The sequence below is a fragment of the Watersipora subatra genome, chromosome 3 (genome assembly GCF_963576615.1).
Source record: "Watersipora subatra chromosome 3, tzWatSuba1.1, whole genome shotgun sequence".
NCBI lineage: Eukaryota > Metazoa > Bryozoa > Gymnolaemata > Cheilostomatida > Watersiporidae > Watersipora > Watersipora subatra.
In genome coordinates, this window is record NC_088710.1 from 3,629,356 (window position 1) to 3,651,950 (window position 22,595).

A 22,595-nucleotide genomic window follows, 5' to 3' on the forward strand; every position below is an offset into this window, starting at 1 on the left:
ACTCATTGTCTAACACCTTGTAACACCCAGTCTAACACCTGTGTAAGGAAGCTATTCATGCATGTAGCCATGTATTGGTAATACCGGATGTACTCTACCCCTGTAGCAGTGGTTCTTAACCTTGATTTGATCAAACCATAGTGAGTGAGTCTCAGGGGTTCAGTGGAGGTCTCTCAAAGGCAACAGCAGAAGTCACACTGATTTGTAAGGTCATGCCTTTATGAAATACTATGAAATTCGTTGCGAGTTCATACACTGTATTGGTTTTGTGCTTTGAACACAGTGATGTTAATGCAGTTGATTTTGTGCACCAGTAAAACATACCTAATGCAACAAAAATCACATTTTATTTTATCACAATCAATAACGGTTTGGTGCATACGAAACTGGTGGGGTTCAGTATGTCCAAAAGGGTTAAGAACCATTGTCCTATAGCAAGTCTTATGACATGTTAAGAATAAAGCAGGCAAGTTGTAATACAAATGTGATTTTTTGTTAAACTCTAGGTCAGTCACATATGGCATTAATAATGGCTCACATTCCGGTACACAAGTAAAAGGAAGACGAATATTCCTCATCAATGCAGATTCTAAGACCAAGGGCGAGCTCTCCTGTCCCAAGCTCTTTAGCGTTTATATATAGTACACGCACTTGAAAGGGCTTGCGTGTGGTCTGGGCAATTGTAGCTGAAAATCAGCCAATGACACGCAATGACACTTTAGTGAGCTCTTGGCTTGCGCTTGTGTCATTGGTTAGTCACTGAGGCGTGAGACGCGTTTGAAACCCTTATCAGTCAATATTCAGCAAGCCATTGCTAGGAGTCGCTCCCTACTGATTGGGTTAGCGTTTGGAAGTTTTTCTTTGCGCAGGTGAGCGAATCAGCGTGCAGTATCTACATTCTTCACGATTCCTCTAGATCCTGAGCATCATGTCGCATAATCCAACATATGACCCTGAGCCTGGGTATAACTCGTACGGAGGAGATAGATCTGGACATTCAACGCCTCCACGGTTTCATAGCAACAGCACACTGCCCGTTTCGGAACCTGCACCTTACACGAATATGGCTAGTTATAGACAAGCTACGACAGGTCCTGCCAACTACTCTGACAATTCGGCAGGTAACGGCAAAAGCTACAGGTATGCAACGGCAGAGCCCATCCCTGAAGATGATGTTGAATCACCGGTAGCTGACTCTCGCCAAGTTCAATTCACAGATTTGGGAACAGAATCAAAAATCCCACCAAAAACATCGAGAAGTGAGGGGTCTGACAAAAAGTTTCTTATACTAGCTCTTGTGGCAGCTGTATTTGCGCTTCTCTTTATCATATTCCTTGGACTGTTCATCTGGAAGAATTCTGCTGCTGCCAATGTTAATGAAGTTGGCCAACCAGGGGATACCGGGGCTGCTGTTGACCAGGTGAGTAATCTATCTTCAAGTAACTTTTTGACTACAGCCATGACTTCGATTTATTCATAGATCACTCAAGCAGCCATGAAAAAGGGTGCTACTAGGGCCCTGTTTCAGTGTTATTTCTGTGAGAATGTTTTCTTCTCTTCTCGCTATCCCTTGGGTGGCAGTAAACTTTCAATTGTGTAGCAGTGATTTATCAAGCACTATATATACCCTGTCAACGGAGATATAGTACACGCTTGCACTCGCTTAGGATTATCTACTGGCCAGATTTTCACCCTAATATCATGTAAGCACTTTCAAAGGCCACCTACAACTGCCTTTAGATCTAAATATTGATACAACTTGAAGCTCCCCAGAGCCAGCTATTGCCTTATTATCAGCTAATACTAGCGCTAAACTGGGTCCAATGCTTTCCGCTGCTAACAGGGATTGGGCGCATCACTCATTGACCTACCTACAGTAGTCCTACTTAAGTAGGTCATGAATGGCGGTCACCTGCCTCGCAGAAACCGTTTGTGTTAATCACGCTATTGTGATTTGTGCCATTCGGTGTTGAATAGACCAATATTGATCGAGTAGCTAGTCATTTCATCGCCGCTCCGATCTAAGTTTACCAATGTCGCACGGCAATTGTGTTGACATAATCACAGATTCGTCGCAACGGTTACTGTATTCACTCACCCGAGTGACTCACCCAGTGTTCAAAAATTTTAATTCTTGCGTTCCGCATATTGTTGACACACACTGTCATAGCTATATTGCGAATAACACCATGATTAATGGAAGCCAACAAAATAATAGTTCACGAAAGTTCATGACCAGAGATATCCGGGGTAATATCGCATTTTAGATTTCTTTGCTACAAAACTAGGCCTAACGCTGTTTTTCAAGTAACTAAGTCCTGTCACAATTTCTATACTGTTGATGAACTAGTAACTTGGCCCAAGAAGATGCCTCGCATTGTCGAAGCCCAATAAAGCTTTTTTTCTTTTGGTTTCTTGTAGCCTGGGGCATCCACAGATAGTACACCTATTGTAAATTCTCCAGAGCAGGTACAGATTTGATCCATGTACATGTATATGTCTATCCACTCTCTTCTCAACCCGTTGGCTTCCTAGCTCTCAAGTCTTGCCTCTCATCTTTCTTTCCCTTACCACTGTTATAAACCACTCATTTCGCAGGTTTACCAGCAGTTTCAATCAAGGCTTTGTCACAAATCCTGCGATAAATATGCATAGACATGTTGCGCTATTTTGGTGACCAGCCCTTTATCATTAATTATCCATGGCAACGGGTTTATACTCAACATCTCAAAGTGAGCAAAGTCGCCGCTACACTGTCCAGGATATGACACAATGCCTTGGTTCAGCATCGTAGAAATGGCTTTGGGTGCAATTTCCTTGCTGCATAACGAGTCAGTTGTATTTAGGAGGGTTGGTATAGGCTCAGCTTCACTCTGCACATTTTGCTTATCTTGTGTCACGCTCTGCCTTTCCAATTACATTGCTCTTTACTTTTTCATTATTATACGCTTTTAGCTCTAGTTTCTAAGGTTATTCGGTGCTATGTGAATGGGCCCGGTAGCACCCCACCCCATTATACCTACATAGCATGAATCCAGCATTTCCTAAACCTTGACAATAAAAATGTATTGTTGTACAACCAAGTATAAGTAAGTAGTTATTCCACGCTACGTTCAAAAGTAAATCTAGGTAAGGTAAACTCTATATATAACTACATACTCCATAGCTGTGTCTGGCTCGCTTGATAGCTTTTAGGGAAGCTTAGAGGCTGAGCCAGTAAATGCTGAAGTTTGACATACGCATGAATTTCCATGAACTGTAAGGATTATCAAACACACCACTAGTTGTTGGAGTTGCTACTAGCCAATGAGAGTCTAGTCAAGGCTCTGACTCGATTAATTGTCTCCTCTTGTAGACAATTCCCCCTTCCACCGCCACTCCTAAGGTAGATATTAGCGAGGAGACAATAGGGTCATACGGAGGCACAGACGTTATGAAGTAAGTCAAGGATTCAAACTGAATCATATAACTTGCTACTAATACAGTCTCTTTGATACCAGGTAATACTAAGGCTACTTCAGGAATTCCTTCATGTAGGAAGTATACTGATTGGACTACCCGTTCAGATTCTAATAGCGTATCTGTCACAAATGTAGAATTTCGCCGAATGTAAGAGGATTACAGCAAATTTAGGAACAGTTTTGCCATTGAGCGCACGATAACGGAGTCGGGTAGGGTAACAGTCTTTGAGCGCATGTATGGCGATGTGTTATTAAAAGCTGTATCTCAGGATTTGTATATATACTTCAATATTTTTAGGCTACGGTAATCGCAATCCTGTGTGATAACCAATGCATTCGTTGTATGCTGCAAATATTTTAATGTTTGTGGGTCATTGATGGATTAATTATCGTGTCAGCTACAAATTGCTTAATGTAACGGGAGAGGATAACTCTAGTTTGTCAATACACAAGCCTTGGTCAGATATCCACAAATATTCATTGACGAATATTCATCTGATATTTCATCACGTATTCATGGGAGTCTGAAAGCACCCTAAATGCGTGATGGATACGCATGATGTATTGTCTTCCAATCTTTGCTTGTGCCTTTACTACAAGCCAATAAAGTGTGCTTCTTGGCTTGCAGTTTAAAACAAATGTTTATCTTTGAAAAATATAACAAAGGAATGTTGCGCTGCCCTACTTAGACCATTGGGTAACTTTCATTGGCTGCTTATCTTATCCGTTGTTGGTTGTAATGCGAGTTTGACTTATCTAGTGGTTTGCCATAACTTGGTCCATTTAGAATGCATGGTGACAAGAAAACATTGTTTGAATAGACAAAGAATGTATTTACATAGTGGCAATTGCCGCTGGCTGGCCGAGGAGTTAGCATTAGCCAGTGAACAAGCAAGCAAACAAAAGACATGACATACCATCGATTTTAAATCATGGAAATATGCCTTGTTCTTATAATTTTTAGTTTACCTTTCCTCTGTCCCGTTTCTCACAAGTCGCAATCACTAACCACAATCTTTTTAATCATCATTCGTATTACACTCAGATCTCAACTTAATCACTTCAGCATACAAATTGTTTGACATACCGCATAATGTTCGTGTAAATATTTAACTTTATACCCATAGTAATTTCCAATATATGTTTGAAGTTTCTTGAAACATTGTAAATCAATACATATGTACTCAGCTCGCTTACAGGGTGTTTAAAATATCAAACAGTACTTCATGCCTTCCTTTTATAGTTTTAAAATCATCGACTCGAGGAAGGCTAATAAAAAGTGGTACTCCTGAAATAAGCGAGAAGGCTATGCGTTTCTCAAAATGAAAGCAAAATGTTATACGAAATCATGAGCAAACATCTTTGGGTCAGTTATTGAAGTAGTCTACGAAGCTGCATACAAGTTATCATTAGAATGAAAGTGATGCGGAGAAATGAAAGACTGTAATGAGTGAAAGTGGAAAGGCTAAAAGTGATTATTAAATATAAAGACTAAAATTATCAAATATAAAACAAAAAATATAAATTTAAAATAAGTTATGGTTGCTTTGAAGTTATATAGTTCGCTTTACCGTAGCCTCTACCTGCGTGCTGTCAGTTTGATGTATGACAAGGCAACGTCTCCATTTTTCTGTATTAACCGTAAACGCGCAGTGACAGGTTTAGCTGGTTGTTACTACCAGTTGCTACTACCAGTTGCTACTTGCTAATGTAGCTTAGCTCCCTTTTATATAATTTACTTTTCTTTATTGTTTTGATTTAGTTTTATATGATGTGTTTATTTTAGTGTCTTATATACTTGTCTGAAGTATTTATCGTCATGTTAAAGCTATAAAACATATTAAATTATGTATTTTTATGAGAATATTTGCTCGATCGTGTGATAGTTTTGACACGGGAATAAAATCACTGAATGAGTTAGCTAGGTTTGATTGTATATAGACAAGTTGAGTGGATAGAATCTCATGATCTCTCCTGGAGGTTGCACTTATTATCGCTGCTTGCTGAAGAGATCAGTGGTTCGCTGATCACAAAGCGAGGTCAGGGAGGCAATAGAATAGGGTTCTGATTACTTCTAATTTATCTCTAGTCAGCTTTTTATAAAGTTGATGTTGTTCTGACTTAGCATTATGTCTCATGCCTTTTTAGTTGGCCATCCACACTAGACAGTCGCTAAGCTTCCATTTTGCAGATGATGTGAATTTGGAATTGTGCGCACATTGAGTTACCGTGTAAGTCTTTCTATGGAAACTCGCATGTTGCGGATTAACACGAGCGTTCTTTTAAAAAATAGAAGAAATTCTGCGTAGAGGTCACGTAGAGGTCACAGCGGTGGATTCCTGTCTTGCTGAGCACGCTTTTGAAATAGGAACGACCAAGTGTGGGAAATGTTAAAAAAGGAATAACTTGCGCGGCGTTCATGCATCATTCGCAAGTGCCGTTTCAATCTTTCACAAGCAATGAATCATTCGGTAAAAATTTTCGAAATAACAAAACTCGCTCAATTTGTCATTTTTTGCCATTTTCATCTGGCGGATGGCGCAAACTTGTGGACTAGCCGCGTCATGGAAACAGGGGCTCTACTCTGATTTATTAAACTACCATATAGACTCACTTCATTGAGTCAAACTGTCTTTAGTCACTGCAGTTTGCTGATGTATGACAGTCTGCCCATGGGCCTAACTGGAGTTACCCCAATCCCTTTTACTTACAGATACACACTTAAAAATGAAGATGGCATGGAAGCGGACATTCTGTCAGTCGGCGCGCGGCTGAATAGGCTCAAGTTACCCAGTGCCATAATCATAGCTGAAGTTGCAGGAAATGGTTCATCACTTGATGGTACGAGTCATTAAACACCTTTGTTTGTTGTCAGCCAAACTGTCCTAACATCATTGTGAAAGTTGTGTTGAATTTCATATTTACACACTGAGCAGTTTTAGAAACCTTGACTTTCCCAGAAGTGAAGTTTTTTTCACTTTTAATGAGCTGTTGAATTTTATGTCAATTTGCTAGTACATTAGATCTAGACATCCGAGTTATACAATGATCATGTTTCCGGATAGATATGTGTTAGTAATTGTCTGCTCTTTACATTTGCAGCTATTGTTGAAGATACAGATGGAGCGTGGCATGGACCAGTATGCAGTGAGGGCAACCCTACTTTACACAAGGTAAAATTCTTTTGGTCAATTTCTGCCATGAGAAAATAATTCTATTTTGTTCTGATTTAGCATTATGATCTTAGATTAGTGCTGTAAAAGGGCTACATGAATGTGTGCTGGGTGAAAATGCTTTACACTTTTATACAAGTCTGCTGTCATGCTGTACTTCTTTTCTACACTCGATCAATCTGGCTTGTATGTAAATATTTCACATAAGTTGATTGTAAAATATGGTCCTACATATCTATAGATTTAACATACCTGTTGTCATATCCATAAAATTAACATGCCTGTTGTCGTATCCATAGAATTAACATACCTGTTGGCATATCCATAGATTTAACATACCTGTTGTCATATCCATAGATTTAACATACCTGCTGTCAATTCAGAAGCTCGACAAGTCATATTATTACTTGCTCTCGTGTGCCTAGTTTCTATGTTTCCAGCACGAACCATTAATTCATAAGGTTAGTTGTAAATTCAGAATAAACTGAAATTCATTCATTCATTTCCAAAATAAATTCAGAATATCCGTACTCTTGGAATGAGGTTCCTCAACGTTTATACGTTGTTTAATCGAACATCTAATGTTTTTAGGAGCATTTTACAAAAGATGAAACAACCATGGACGGCAGTCTAAAACTATACAAGGAACTCAACAATATGAGGATTGAGTTCACCTTTGTTCTGGAGGAAGCTAACAAGTTGATGGTGACGATTACAGGGGTGCCCAAAGGACCCACTTCGCAGAACATAGACATTTGTAGCAGCCACAGATTTAACTATGGTGGTGTTGAGGTAAGATTGCTCAATGTTCATGTGAATAATCTACCATACTTTTCGGACTATAAACCGCACCCTTATATACTTTATTTTCCAAAAACGATAATAAAACAATACATAAGCCGCACCTTTGTATAGGCCGCAGAACTCAGGACGATGCTTTGTAACGCGGCAGCAACTTTGCTGTTTAAAGCGGAACAGTGCCTAACGGCACTGTTTCGTATTAACTGACGCTTTTTAACCTAGTGCCTAACGGAACAATGCTGTTAGGCATTTGTTTCGTATTTCCTTTCACCGCTAGAGGTGCACTAACCGGAGATTCTGGTTAATGCCCCCTAGCGATGAAAGAAAAAGCCATAGAATAGCCACACCCTTATATAAGCCGCATGGCTCAAATCGTCAAAAAAAAGTAGCAGCTAATAGTCCGAAAAGTACGGTATGTAAATTATTCAAGTTTTCAAGGGTTTTATATCTTTACAATGCCGGAGAATGTTGAATTTCTAAGCCGGTTACTCAATGATAGAAAAAGTTTTAAAAAGTTAAAAAAAAATTTCATATAGTAATATTATGACCTATTCTTTCATATCAGCACTAGTAATGGATAATTAATGCTAAAAGGTCGAAAATAACACAGCTAAAATGAAACTTGTCGGGATGATAAATGGAGTCACTATCATGAACAAACAAAAAATTTAGGTTTGTGCAAAGAGGTCAAAAGATCACCAACCAAAGATATTATCACTTATAATCAGATTAGATGATACAACCACCTAAATAAAGGAAGAGCACAAATACTACCCAGGTAGCATTACACTATATTATAAATCCTACACACTGCTGGAGAAATACATAAAAAGTTTGACTATGTCGATGACTAGAGACAAGTGTGTGGAACAGTAGCTAGAACAATATATTGATGACTAGAGACAAGTGTGTGGAACAGTAGCTAGAACAATATATTGATGAGTAGAGACAAGTGTGTGGAACTGTAGCAGGAACAATATATCAATGACTAGAGACAAGTGTGTGAAACAGTAGCTAGAACAATATATCGATGACTAGAGACAAGTGTGTGGAACAGTAGCTAGAACAATAGCAGACGATGGTGAATCGGTAGACTTGATTAAACAGAGAGAGGTAATTGCTACTTGTCTGCTGGACAAGTCATTGACTCAGCTGGAGGTTATGACCTCAACCTTATAATTTCATAGCAGAGCTACTTCAACCTGTTTGTATACCTGTGAATAATGTGACTATCCAATTTTTTACTACTGGCATATGCGAGTTGCTGTAAGTCATAACAGGTTGTCCTAAAGAGTGTCATATACCTGTGTTTCTGTTATGAGATGGCGAAATGCATCGTTTGCGTAGACAACGAGCAGGCAAAGCATTGCTGACACGTCGTGTCTAAACAAAATTGTTTGGCAATAGAGAACAAACTGATGCTTCTGGAATTAGTCAAAAAATTTAGTTCCAAATTAATATAATTTGTATTCCTATATACAGTGAAACTTGGATAACTCGCCCTCGGATAGCTCGAACACATGGTTAACTCAAACGGGTTTGTTTGGTTCGTTCCCACGCAATGATAAATTGCTTTAGATAACTCGAACTTAACATCATTAACTCGAACAGTTTTTTTGCCCAACGGCTACTGAGACAGTTGTTATCACTTTAGAATATCACTTTATTTTAAGCTACAAAGATAAACATCAACTTTTAGTAGTTCTTAGGCGCCGTTGTTACCATCATCGGCAAAATATTTTCGTTAACGACTTTTCTAATGGTTTGCAAAAAATAGAATTTCACCAAACATCCGCTTTGCAATGGTCCTTCGATAGCAAGGAAAAGCGAGGTAACCTTATGATAAACTTGAAGTAAAATCGGCAAAATTAATCTTGGTTATAACGCTCAGGAGAAAAAGATGTCTTTTTTCTGAGCATTTTAATCGCGATCAAGTTATGCCAATTTTAACCTTAGAATGTCCTGGTAATAACATCACCTAAAATAACAAACAAATCTCAAGTGATAGTGATATCTATACTTTCTGATAAAATTTTTCAAAATTTCACATGAGAGGCCTTTAACTTGCAACAAGCAGTCTGATTTTGATTTTTGTATAGTTTGTATATGTACATGTATCTACTGATAAATACATGCACTTGCGACAGCGCTCTGATAACTTGAATGCTCTGATAACTCGGTCCCATGAAGTTTGAGTTATCCGAGTTTCACTGCATTTATTTTTAGCGCAAGCTAATTTCGAGCTATCATGCATCGACAACAGGGCTTCATGCATGCAGCTATAAATGCATGAAGAAGTGTTCTCACTCGTAACATATATACTAAGGTGTAAATTGGACAATCATAAAATCTCTTGAAGCAACTCTTCAGCAGATTAAATCACTAAAGACCCAAAGTTTATATCTTCTTTAATTCATTTGATGAACCCCAGTTTTTACACATGGCTAATTTTTGTTAACGAGTAGTGCTTTTCCTTTGAGCAAAATACATGATCGCAAATAGTTGCATAGGCGTTATTGCAATCATAAGATGTTGATTCGTATTAGATAATAAATCTGTTGGTTATAATTTAGCAATGGTAAGGAAAAATCCGAAAATGACACCGTGGCCATCACACAACTAAGACCAATTCTCATTTGTCAATGCAATGCTTCTGTAATAGTATCTCTGTGTTTAGTTACATCCGATGTCTACGTTTCGCCTCTACTACACGTGGCGTTCGATTTAGCCAGTTTCTTTATAGCTGGTTTTGCATGTTTCCTTTTTCTGTCGAAAGTCTTGCTGAGTGCATAGTGTGAGGCCAAGTTTTATTCTGATTGGACCTCTACCGAGGATAAATGGTAACAAATTTAATATATAATTTAATATAATATTTAATTACAATCTCGGTGTAATACTTAAAACTCTCTTTATTTTGTAGAATATAGGTGTGCGCAATTCTATTCAGATTCCATCCACTTACCTTTATAAGACAAGTAAGTTATCCATATAGAGGTATCTTCATTCGTTATCTTATGGAGTTGTCTCCGTTCATTATTGTTATTATTATGGAGTTGTCTTCATTCGCTCTCTTGTGGAGTTACTTGCGCAAATGATAGTGTGCCTGGCCGAATCTCTCCGTTAGAATTCTGTGCAATGCAATCTTTATCCTCTTTAACCTCTTGGCATGACTTCGGACAGACGTACACGGCTCTTATTATAGTAAAGATTACTGTTACCAGAAAGTAGTTGTTGATGAAACTGGCTTATAGTCAAAAGAATAGCAGCCTGCACCACCTTACATCTACATTTGGTTTTCTCAAAACTGGTTCACTTGTTCTGATGTGTACCAGATATTTATAGCATTCCAGGATCAGTCCAACAAAATGGCGATAATAGCATGAAGTGGTATAAACCTCATCTTGTGCATTTGTTTCAGCCGGTTGGAGTGAATTTGGAACTGGTCCGAATGACCTGAACAACCTGAACACCTTGAAGCCATTTCAAGAAATCATTGATAGGATTTTGGGGGTCAATTCTAAAGAGAAATCTGTTAGCTGGGAATATTTGCTGAGTTTACCGACCGGTATGAAACACGCCGTCACGTGAGTTCTTATCTCATGTACTACCAACATGTTCTACATTAATGGATACATTAAACATTTCACTAAACCTCTTTGTTGAAGAACATTGTCTTTTATCTTGTATTAGAATATAAGAGCCCTGAAAGGACATGTTGTACTAGTCTGGAGTGACATCAGATTTTTGCGTAGATGTATTATTATGTTATTTTTGCGTAGATGTATGGCTATATTATTGTGAATAGCAGTAATAATATTAAAGGTTTACTTGCAACAAAATTCACGTTACAGTTATTTGGTATTAAAAAACTCACCATGCCTTACTCTGCTATGTTGTAGGTGCAAAATATGTGGAAATGTGATTGCAAATTCAAAACGGACAGTTAATCTCAGGAATCTCTTTATTTCGATGACATTTTCAAACATTTTGGTTAATGTTTTGACACATGATATAATCACGTGACATTAAAGGCCAATAAAAAGCTCAATAAAAAACGTCTCATAGCATTAGTTTATGACAAACACTTCGGGTTCTACCGAAAAGCCGTATCGAAACTATAAATATAGAAACTCGCTACATTACAGTTTCGTTTCAGCTTGGTCTAATCATCTAGTCGTAATCTGATCGTGTGTCCCATACTTCTTGCCAAATGGCATAGACAATTTCTGCAGCATTTTTTGACTATCACAGGTGACCAACAGGCTTCTCATGTTTATCAGAGGATGATATGCACTCCTTCGAGCTAAGGTTAAAGAAATAAACGAATTTTTACGGTGGGTTTTGAGTTATCAGTGCTCAAAGTGACAACATTACAATGATGATGAAACAGATGCGTAAGGACAATAGACATGGTTTTATTGAATGCGTGAAGTATATTTGTGAAAATAATTCGACAAATGAGGTTGCATGAAAGTGCAAACAGAAGCCATCGTGTTTGACGACGTCCCATTTGAGCCGTTTTGGAAAGGGATTCCAATCTACGGCGTTTTCGTGATGACTGTCATTAACTGTTCGTTTTTGAGCTTTTAAGAGCTTGTAATCACATTTCCACATATTCTGTCTGCACCTACAACACAGCAGAATAAGACATGGTGAATCTTTTGATAACAAATAACTGTAATTTGAATTTTGTTGCAAGCCAACCTTTAATAATAATAATACTCTGAGCCTTTATCAATAGAGTTATAATGTCAATAGAGTAATCAATGTTCAACCATTATTACTCGTTATCAATAGAGTAATAATGGTTAAAGAATAGAGAAAGCATAATATTATTATGATTTATTATTTATCTTGAGGTGTTGACTGATGTTCTAAAAAAGGAATCAAGGAGATTGACCAACCAGAAGCTGAAATATAGCCAGCCAAACACAGGTCTACCAAAAAACATAAGTGTTTTGGTAATCATCAATATATGACGTATGAAATCGACTTGTGTGCCATTGGTCAATTAAGCCAACTAATGCGCTCTCCTATAACAATCACGGCGTTTTAATTGGTTTAATCCCTGGAAGTATAGAACAATCAAATTGGGCCTAACAATCATTGCTCTGAGAATTCCGAACCAGTCCCTCTGATGTGTAGATTAGTTTTAGCATAAAATAATTACACGCTTCTATTATTTCGCAACATTTCGCTATCTTGCTAGTTCAGCTCAGTTTTGTTGTTCTCCTACTTAGCTTCCCTATTCAGACTCATCTTTAGCGTTGTTCAGATTTTTTTTAACTATAGCTAATAAATGGAATCAATTAAATCAATCATCAATCTCGGTTATCATTTGGAATTTTCTACAAATTATATTAGTTACATCATTTATTCTATACGCAGTTATATTATTATTTTGTATAATATGCATTATGATTATTATATTATTCATAAAAAATAATCATAGATAAGATATTAGATCAATAGAAAAATAAAATCAAAAGTTATCGTTTTCTTTTCTTACAGCAAAAGCAGCATGGTCAAGTTAGTCTTTTTAAAATTATGGCTGTAGTGAACTTACAGTCTGTTAATAGTGACGATAATCATGAAAATCAACTGAATGCTGCAGTAGATACACAGTAGAAAAATGATGAATGAACAAAAAGTCACATTCCCATTTCTTATTCTAAACAAACTGCAACTCACGGATGTCGCATATAGACTATACACGCGCCGTTCGTTGAACAGATGATCTTCGGAGCATATCCGTGGAGACCGAGTTAAAATTTGAAGAACAATAGTCAAAATTTGCTCTTCTGTTTTGAAAAATCATGGCGAGGGGTTGTGGGCAAATGCCTTTACCACACAATGTTTGGTTGATTTTCCTGAGAAACCAGAGCTAGTCTGTAAATTATTTACTATCGCGAGAAGCGTTTCACATCTCGTAGCCAAAACAATCATTATACGTAACGGCGGTAAGGGTGCGCAAATCCGGCACATGACCATTAAGTCGATTTCATACGTCAAAGTTCTCGGGATTTTCGAAGGGTTTTCCTCTGATTCTTTATTAAGTAGACCTGTGTTTGGCTGGCTATATCTCAGCTTCTAGTGGGTCAATCTCCTTGATTCTTTTTGTAGAACATCAGTCAACACTTCAAGATAACTAATAAAGTATAATACTATTATGCTTTCTCTATTCTTTAAACATTGATGCAGCAAAGAAATGCTGTAATCAATTCACAATTCCTATTATTGGGAATTGATTAGCGCATTTCTTTGCTTCATCAATGTTCAATTGGTAACTCATGTATGTCGTAATCGTCAATATTATAAGTATCTAATATTTGTATTGCGAGATGCATTCAGGGGTGTATTACATGATTTATATTAAGGGGTGTATTACATGATTTATATTAAGGGGTGTATTACATGATTTATATTAAGGGGTGTATTATATGATTTATTAAGGGGTGTATTACATGGTTTATATTAGGGAGTGTATTACATGATTTATATTAAGGGGTGTATTACATGGTTTATTAAGGGTGTAGTACATGATTTATTCAGGGGTGTAGTACATAGCTTATCAAGGTCTGTATAAAAATGATACACTAAGGGGTGTATTACAAGATGTATTAAGGGGTGTATTACAAGATGTATTAAGGTGTGTATTGTGGGATGTATTAAGAAGTTTATTACAGGATGTATAAGGGGTATATTATGGGATGTATAAAATGATATACCAAGGAGTGTATTACAGGATGTATTAAGGGGTGTATTACAGGATGTATACAGTGTATAAATGGGTATATTACGGGATGTATAAAGGGGTATATTACGGGATGTATAAAGGGGTATATTGCGGGATGTAAAAAGGGGTGTCTTATAGGATGTATAAAGAGGTGTATGAGCCTTTTGAAACATAATATACCTGCTTGTCCCATCCCTACTTTGCATAAGTCTATATAAAATGAATCAAATGTACTTTTTTCATCCTGGATTTATGTATGCCTAGCAGAACACGACCGGCTTGGAGCTTTTTCAAACTGTATGTTACAGCAGTTGCACTTTGCCAAAATAAAACCTTTGCAAAATCAGTTAATCTGAATTCAAAGCAGCTCATGTTTTATAGCTAGCTTGACTTTCACAATTTAGATTTCAAAAGAATCATAATTTTAAAATGTAAGCTGAAAAATCTACATGTATATTCAAAAGGTAACAGTATTTTAATATGTAGCTTGTTTCTAGCTTTCTAAAAATAAACCGAGGTTACCACCAGCATGCATAACCCCATAGTATATTAAGGATAACGGTATAGCAAAATGGAAGAAATTAAATATAGCATTGCTATATTGTTTTAGAGCTCAACTTTAGGTGTTTGTTGGGTGTTTGAAATCTTGAAGCAAGTGATGGTGTTAATGTAACACTAGTAAATATGGACTTTTCACTAGGCATGCTACTAAATTTCTAACAATATCCATCTCACCAATACAATTATCTAATCAGACTTTCTATGGAAACTTGCTGTACTCGCAGTACATATTCAATAAGGGTGCATTTCTGTTGCTATACAAGTCTATAAACCGCTGCTCCATACAGGATAGGAGACGGGAATCCAGCAGCCAGGCTGAATATCAAAACCAACCAGGCCGTTGTGAACATGTACTTAGACCTCGAGGATAGATCATATGTCAAAATATTAGTCCAAAATCATCCATGGATTTTTACGGAAGATGTAAGTTACTATTGATCTGGTTTAGTTGTTGTATGATCTCTACTTTAGTCTTACCAGTAGCCTAGTAGTACAGCATGTGTCACTCTATCTTACTGCTTGGCTTGGATAGTAGTACAGCATGTGTCACTCTATCTTATTGCTTGCCTAGTAGTACAACATGTGTCACTATATCTTACTGCTAGCCTAGTAGTACAGCTGGTGTCACTATATCTTATTGCTAACTTAGTAGTACAGCATGTGTCACTATATCTTACTGTTAGCCTAGTAGTACAGCATGTGTCACTCTATCTTATTGCTAACCTAGTAGTACAGCTGGTGTCACTATATCTTACTGTTAGCCTAGTAGTACAACATGTGTCACTATATCTTATTGCTAGCCTAGTAGTACAGCATGTGTCACTATATCTTACTGCCAACCTAGTAGTACAGCATGTGTCACTATATCTTACTGTTAGCCTAGTAGTACAGCATGTGTCACTATATCTTACTGCCAACCTAGTAGTACAGCATGTGTCACTCTATCTTACTGCTAACCTAGTAGTACAGCATGTGTCACTCTATCTTATTGCTAACCTAGTAGTACAGCTGGTGTCACTATATCTTACTGTTAGCCTAGTAGTACAGCATGTGTCACTATATCTTACTGCTAGCCTAGTAGTACAGCATGCGTCACTATATCTTACTGCTAGCCTAGTAGTACAGCATGTGTCACTCTATCTTATTGCTAACCTAGTAGTACAATATGTGTAACTCTATCTTATTGCTAACCTAATAGTACAGCATGTGTCACTCTATCTTATTGCTAACCTAGTAGTACAACATGTGTCACTCTATCTTACTGCTAGCCTAGTAGCACAGCTGGTGTCACTCTATCTTACTGCTAACCTAGTAGTACAGCATGTGTCACTCTATCTTATTGCTAACCTAGTAGTACAGCATGTGTCACTATATCTTACTGCTAACCTAGTAGTACAGCATGTGTCACTATATCTTACTGCTAACCTAGTAGTACAGCATGTGTCACTATATCTTACTGCTAACCTAGTAGTACAGCATGTGTCACTATATCTTACTGCTAGCCTAATAGTACAGCGTGTGTCACTCTATCTTATTGCTAACCTAGTAGTACAATATGTGTAACTCTATCTTACTGCTAACCTAGTAGTACAGCTGGTGTCACTATATCTTACTGTTAACCTAGTAGTACAGCATGTGTCACTCTATTTTACTGCTAACCTAGTAGTACAGCATGTGTCACTCTATCTTACTGCTAGCCTAGTAGTACAGCATGTGTCACTATATCTTACTGCCAACCTAGTAGTACAGCATGTGTCACTATATCTTATTGCTAGCCTAGTAGTACAGCATGTGTCACTCTATCTTACTGCTAGCCTAGTAGTACAGCATGTGTCACTATATCTTACTGCCAACCTAGTAGTACAGCATGTGTCACTATATCTTATTGCTAACCTAGTAGTACAGCATGTGTCACTATATCTCACTGCTAACCTAGTAGTACAGTATGTGTAACTCTATCTTATTGCTAACCTAGTAGTACAGCATGTGTCATTCTATCTTACTGCTAGCCTAGTAGTACAGCATGTGTCACTCTATTTTACTGCTAACCTAGTAGTACAGTATGTGTCACTATATCTTATTGCTAACCTAGTAGTACAGCATGTGTCACTCTATTTTCCTGCTAACCTAGTAGTACAGCATGTGTCACTCTATCTTATTGCTAACCTAGTAGTACAGCATGTGTCACTCTATTTTCCTGCTAACCTAGTAGTACAGCATGTGTCACTCTATTTTCCTGCTAACCTAGTAGTACAGCTGGTGTCACTATATCTTACTGCTAACCTAGTAGTACAGCATGTGTCACTCTATTTTACTGCTAACCTAGTAGTACAGCTGGTGTCACTATATCTTACTGTTAGCCTAGTAGTACAGCATGTGTCACTCTATCTTATTGCTAACCTAGTAGTACAGCATGTGTCACTATATCTTACTGTTAGCCTAGTTGTACAGCATGTGTCACTATATCTTACTGCTAGCCTAGTAGTACAGCATGTGTCACTCTATTTTATTGCTAACCTAGTAGTACAGCATGTGTCACTCTATCTTATTGCTAACCTAGTAGTACAGCATGTGTCACTCTATCTTATTGCTAACCTAGTAGTACAGCATGTGTCACTCTATCTTATTGCTAACCTAGTAGTACAGCATGTGTCACTATATCTTACTGCTAACCTAGTAGTACAGCATGTGTAACTCTATCTTATTGCTAACCTAGTAGTACAGCTGGTGTCACTATATCTTACTGTTAGCCTAGTAGTACAGCATGTGTCACTATATCTTACTGCTAGCCTAGTACTACAGCATGTGTCACTCTATCTTATTGCTAACCTAGTAGTACAGCATGTGTCACTCTATCTTATTGCTAACCTAGTAGTACAGCTGGTGTCACTATATCTTACTGTGAGCCTAGTAGTACAGCATGTGTCACTATATCTTACTGCTAACCTAGTAGTACAGCATGTGTAACTCTATCTTATTGCTAACCTAGTAGTACAGTATGTGTCACTCTATCTTATTGCTAGCCTAGTAGTACAGCATGTGTCACTCTATCTTATTGCTAACCTAGTAGTACAGCATGTGTCACTATATCTTACTGCCAACCTAGTAGTACAGCATGTGTCACTATATCTCACTGCTAACCTAGTAGTACAGCATGTGTCACTCTATTTTACTGCTAACCTAGTAGTACAGCATGTGTCACTCTATTTTACTGCTAACCTAGTAGTACAGCTGGTGTCACTATATCTTACTGTTAGCCTAGTAGTACAGCATGTGTCACTCTATCTTATTGCTAACCTAGTAGTACAGCATGTGTCACTATATCTTACTGTTAGCCTAGTTGTACAGCATGTGTCACTATATCTTACTGCTAGCCTAGTAGTACAGCATGTGTCACTCTATTTTATTGCTAACCTAGTAGTACAGCATGTGTCACTCTATCTTATTGCTAACCTAGTAGTACAGCATGTGTCACTCTATCTTATTGCTAACCTAGTAGTACAGCATGTGTCACTCTATCTTATTGCTAACCTAGTAGTACAGCATGTGTCACTCTATCTTATTGCTAACCTAGTAGTACAGCATGTGTCACTATATCTTACTGCTAGCCTAGTAGTACAGCATGTGTCACTCTATTTTACTGCTAACCTAGTAGTACAGCATGTGTCACTCTATCTTATTGCTAACCTAGTAGTACAACATGTGTCACTATATCTCACTGCTAACCTAGTAGTACAGCATGTGTCACTATATCTCACTGCTAACCTAGTAGTACAGCAAGTGTCACTACATCTTACTATTCCTTCATTTGCAGGCTGTTTCACAAGTTAAGCTGTCGAGTGGATCAACGTATGAATTTCAAATAAGCTATGAAGCTGTGTAATGAGCCATTCCATTTCTCAGATGCGTAAACATTTCTACCGCACAATCAGTCGGATGCTTACCTATTTTCATCCATTGATTCTTTTCTATTTGTACATAACAAGTATTCTACAGTTTTTTCTGTAAGTTTGTATTAAATTTATTTTTGTAGGTTTTGAAATGCAAACTTTCGCAGCTTACGATTCGCATAGTATTAGAAGTATGAGTTGTAATAGATAAGTATTCTCTATCTATTCTAGTTATATCTGTCTTATCAGGAGTTGTCATATCAGGAGTCTATTAATAGAATGTGGTAAGAACATTTCCTTTGTGAACAAAAAGGACCTTGACCTAAAAGGTTACCCCTTCACATTGGTTAGCCATCTTTTAATTTCTATTCGATTCACACCAGCTGTTTGTTTTTCAGTCAGACAAGTTTTATTACTGCCCTTTACGGAAGTCGACATTCAGTTTTGCTAACTCGTACTTTGTGAATTTAGAAATTAGAAGTTATTCTCTCTATAATACCATAAATACACGCTTATTTATATTGGAATTATTATGATAGCTGTAATTAGCAGCTGAACACTTCCAGTTAGTGAGGAGACAACAAGAAGTTATGGTATAACTTAGCCTCAGTCATAGTATTCGGGAGGCTATGATGGCTAATTTGCATGGCCCCTTTGTAATAGTTGCACGGCTATATGAGCATATTCTAATCCATTTCTATTGCTGAGGCTTACTTATCGATATAACTAATCCGGTGCTGGAGGGGAAAATTGGCTCAAGATAGCATAACTCCTGAAGCAATTCAAAATACGTACATGTACTAAGGCTTCTGCCAACGCCTGTCTATATCATACCTAAAAGCTTTGTTCATCATCTATGTTATTTATCTGTTTATAAAGTGAACGAATGCTAGAAGAATCTAGTGTTTAGTGCAGCGAGGGCCTGCTGTATCATTCATGTGGTTGTCAGTGCATCAGAATAATACAACTGTCTTATGTAAGTCAAAGACAGCAACTCCAACATTTAATTGAATCTTGGTTCGCCCACACATGACTCGGTAATGGGTGTCAACTAATTGGTCGAGCTTTATAAACACACATTTTTAGAACCTTGTTTCACACGGTGCAGGAATAAAAAAAATCTTATTTCAAAATACGCTAATTCCTAACGAGGCTTAGAGAGCTATCATTAGCATTTTAATGTTTCTGGTGATGAGAGCAGCTATTTCATGTACTCAAAATACTCCCTGCCATAAAATAATGAGCCTCAAAATACTCCTATGTAAGTAATGTGCTCAAAATATCTATTTAAGTCAAAAGTCTTGAGCATCTGACTCAATGGGCTACTGTTGAAGTGGGCCGGTCCACACTTGTTAGACAATGACCTGACCACCCTTATCAGTCGATAATACCTTGTCCACCCTTGTTAAATAATGAGTACCTGTCCACATATACATGTATAAGGAAGCTCCAACTTTAAATTATAGCTTGAGAAATGCAATGATACGAAGCACAATATGGTCAGCGGCATGTATTACCGGCTTCATGTGAAATTTTTACATAATGTAATGTTTAGGTAAAAATATTAAATCAAGCTCCAGTTGCTACTAGGATATACGCTAGCTGTAGTGTTGTAATGTGTCAGCATCGGGTAAATTTTAGGCATTACAGTTAGATTGTCAAACTAAAAATCTGAATGTCTAAACATAGTCGCACCAGATTCTTTATTTATGTGGGAATGCATCATTGGATCAAGTCGACCTAGCACAAATCATATATGATGTGCCTTAGTGGAATGCTAAACCAATTGAGAATATTGTTTGACATTGGTGTCAGTAGTGACATAGTCAAATGAATGTAATAGACATTTTACATCTAGTCGGAAAAGGATATGTTGCCTCTTAGCTCTGCACATATTTCCTGTATTGTCCCAAACACAGACGCGGCTGAATCAATCATAAAACTGGTACTAGTTTCTGCCTTGCGCATAATTCTCTTGCTGTGGGCAAGTCCAAATCTTTTGTTCTGCATGGTTGACTTACTGTTATTCCAATATTCTATACTAAATTGTTGACAGGCTGTTTTTTATTGGTTCGACATCGCAGCTTTATGGCCATAAAGGAGTAGATGATCCATGACCCATGCATATTATGCGGAGGGCATGGAATAGACACTCTAGAACTTCTGAAAATAGGGCTATATAAATGAGGTAAAATGTCAGTTTCTCATGCAAGTAAAAAACGGAATCTGCTACAAAGTTGTTAAACTTTTATTTATGTTGAAAGTCACTTTGAATAACTGCCGTCTACAAGAGCATCATGAAATCTATGGTATTCTATAATTGCAGTATATAATTATAGTATAACCCTTGAAATGATGGCGTCCATAATTCAGTATTTCCCATTTAGGGTGAAACAATCAGATATATTCAGCACAAAACCTCTTGAACAATGTTATATTGATCAGAGCAAGAGAGTAGAGTCAGTGTTGAAAACCTCAAACAAATTTGTTTGACTACACAAACCACGGCAGCATCACAGGTGCATACAACAGGGCAGCAACTACTACACATAATAAATCAGAGGTAAAAGTAAATATCTGAGGTAATCGCTTAAACATTAAATATAACTAAAACAGGAGTTATTATTAACAAGAGGGAATATCTAGAGCGTCAACACAGCATAGGAGTTGTCCAACCAATGCGATACAATAACTTTTGAAAGGAAAATAGAACAGACAGTCTGGCAAATCGTGTGCTAATATTTATCATCAGCAGCGAGGAAAATAACAACATGCTCAGCGGTTATCAATGAATATTTTTTGTGAAACAAACATCTTTACAAAGTAAGAAAAAATTTAAAGAACATCCCCAACATTATAAGAGCTAGCAAAATCTCCAACTAACCAACCATTGCAGCAGATAATCTACATAGATTCATCAACTATGCACAAGCTAGAACTACAGTTATGAAATTGTTATTCAATATATTTAGTTGTATCTAGAACATTGCTTAATTACAGATGATTTATATAATTGTCTAAATCAAAGACCTGAGATCTCTTTACTCATGAACATAGATAGGAAAATAGGTTAAAAAACCACAGGAAACAGTTTTGTTACAAACACGAGTTTTATAGCTGGTAGCGCTGTAGGCTGAGGAGTACTGGACAATTATTTTCATTATGCTAATGGTATTAGTGTTTGTGTTATGGCCATTTCAATAAATAAGTTGCTGCACTTGAACTAATTTTGAGCATCGTTAAGGGAATTCCAACATCAGACTCCAAGCCAAGGGTTTTTGACAGTAAACATTTCACCGCCCGAAAACAATCATAGAAGCCTGCAGCGTATAGCTCACAGAGGATCAACTCATTTTGACAAGATGCCTTGAGCCAGTCAGTTCAGCCAGAGGTAAAAAGTCAGTAAGGCATGAGTTGTTGTAAAAAGAGAAAGCCCATACACTTTTTATCCCACAACCATCTCTGTCATTACATTCTCGGCAAACAAACCATCAACTATGAAGGCCATTCCCAACAAAGGCAATGTGTACAAAGCATATTGCTTTTTGTGTCGGTTGTTAAAACCCATTCAAATAGTGTCATTATAATGAATTTTTTATGAAAATACATGTAGAGCTATTTAAACTTGGCTAAACAGCATTGTTGTTATACAGTGTAAGATAGTTGTCTCCAGAATCGGGAGCTTTATAATTTAACATTGCCTGGATGTTAGTTAGTTGTTCTGCTTCATTAGAGAAAATATTCTAAAATTACAGTATATTCCCAATAAAAAGCCTCTATTTGCAGGCAAGATAATTTAAACAACATGTAAATAGTGTTAAGTACCATCCGCTGTGACCCGCAACAGCTCCAGCATCGCAGACAAAACTGCGATGGGCACCGGAGAACCAATTGAGCACAGAGACAGCAAGCAAACCCGAGACATGACCGCAGAACCAAACAACAAGTTCTCATCAATATGTGCCTAGGTTTC

The 22,595-nt window shown here is 37.4% G+C and overlaps 1 protein-coding gene across 2 annotated transcripts; it reads left to right on the plus strand.

The window, feature by feature from the left end:
* The first annotated feature begins 791 nt into the window (after nucleotides 1-791).
* On the plus strand, nucleotides 792-19,149 carry LOC137390140 (uncharacterized). 2 transcript variants are annotated; one of them, XM_068076410.1, is made up of 10 exons: nucleotides 792-1,420; nucleotides 2,422-2,469; nucleotides 3,356-3,438; nucleotides 6,175-6,302; nucleotides 6,564-6,634; nucleotides 7,226-7,426; nucleotides 10,356-10,410; nucleotides 10,854-11,019; nucleotides 15,020-15,155; nucleotides 18,547-19,149. In XM_068076410.1, the coding sequence occupies exons 1-10, from the start codon at nucleotides 929-931 to the stop codon at nucleotides 18,613-18,615; spliced, it is 1,449 nt and encodes a 482-aa protein (XP_067932511.1). In that variant the 5' UTR covers nucleotides 792-928; the 3' UTR covers nucleotides 18,616-19,149. The 2 variants fall into 2 exon arrangements, with proteins under 2 accessions (XP_067932511.1, XP_067932512.1); XM_068076411.1 differs by lacking the exon at nucleotides 2,422-2,469 and having other exon boundaries at nucleotides 793-1,420.
* Nucleotides 19,150-22,595: the final 3,446 nt, after the last annotated feature.

Bases quoted from the DNA above. Each gene is read 5' to 3' on its own strand.
- LOC137390140 (XM_068076410.1), top strand. From the start codon at position 929: ATGTCGCATAATCCAACATATGACCCTGAGCCTGGGTATAACTCGTAC. The intron at 11,020-15,019 runs GTGAGTTCTTAT...TGCTCCATACAG, and splicing joins GGTATGAAACACGCCGTCAC to GATAGGAGACGGGAATCCAG. The intron at 15,156-18,546 runs GTAAGTTACTAT...CTTCATTTGCAG, and splicing joins CATGGATTTTTACGGAAGAT to GCTGTTTCACAAGTTAAGCT.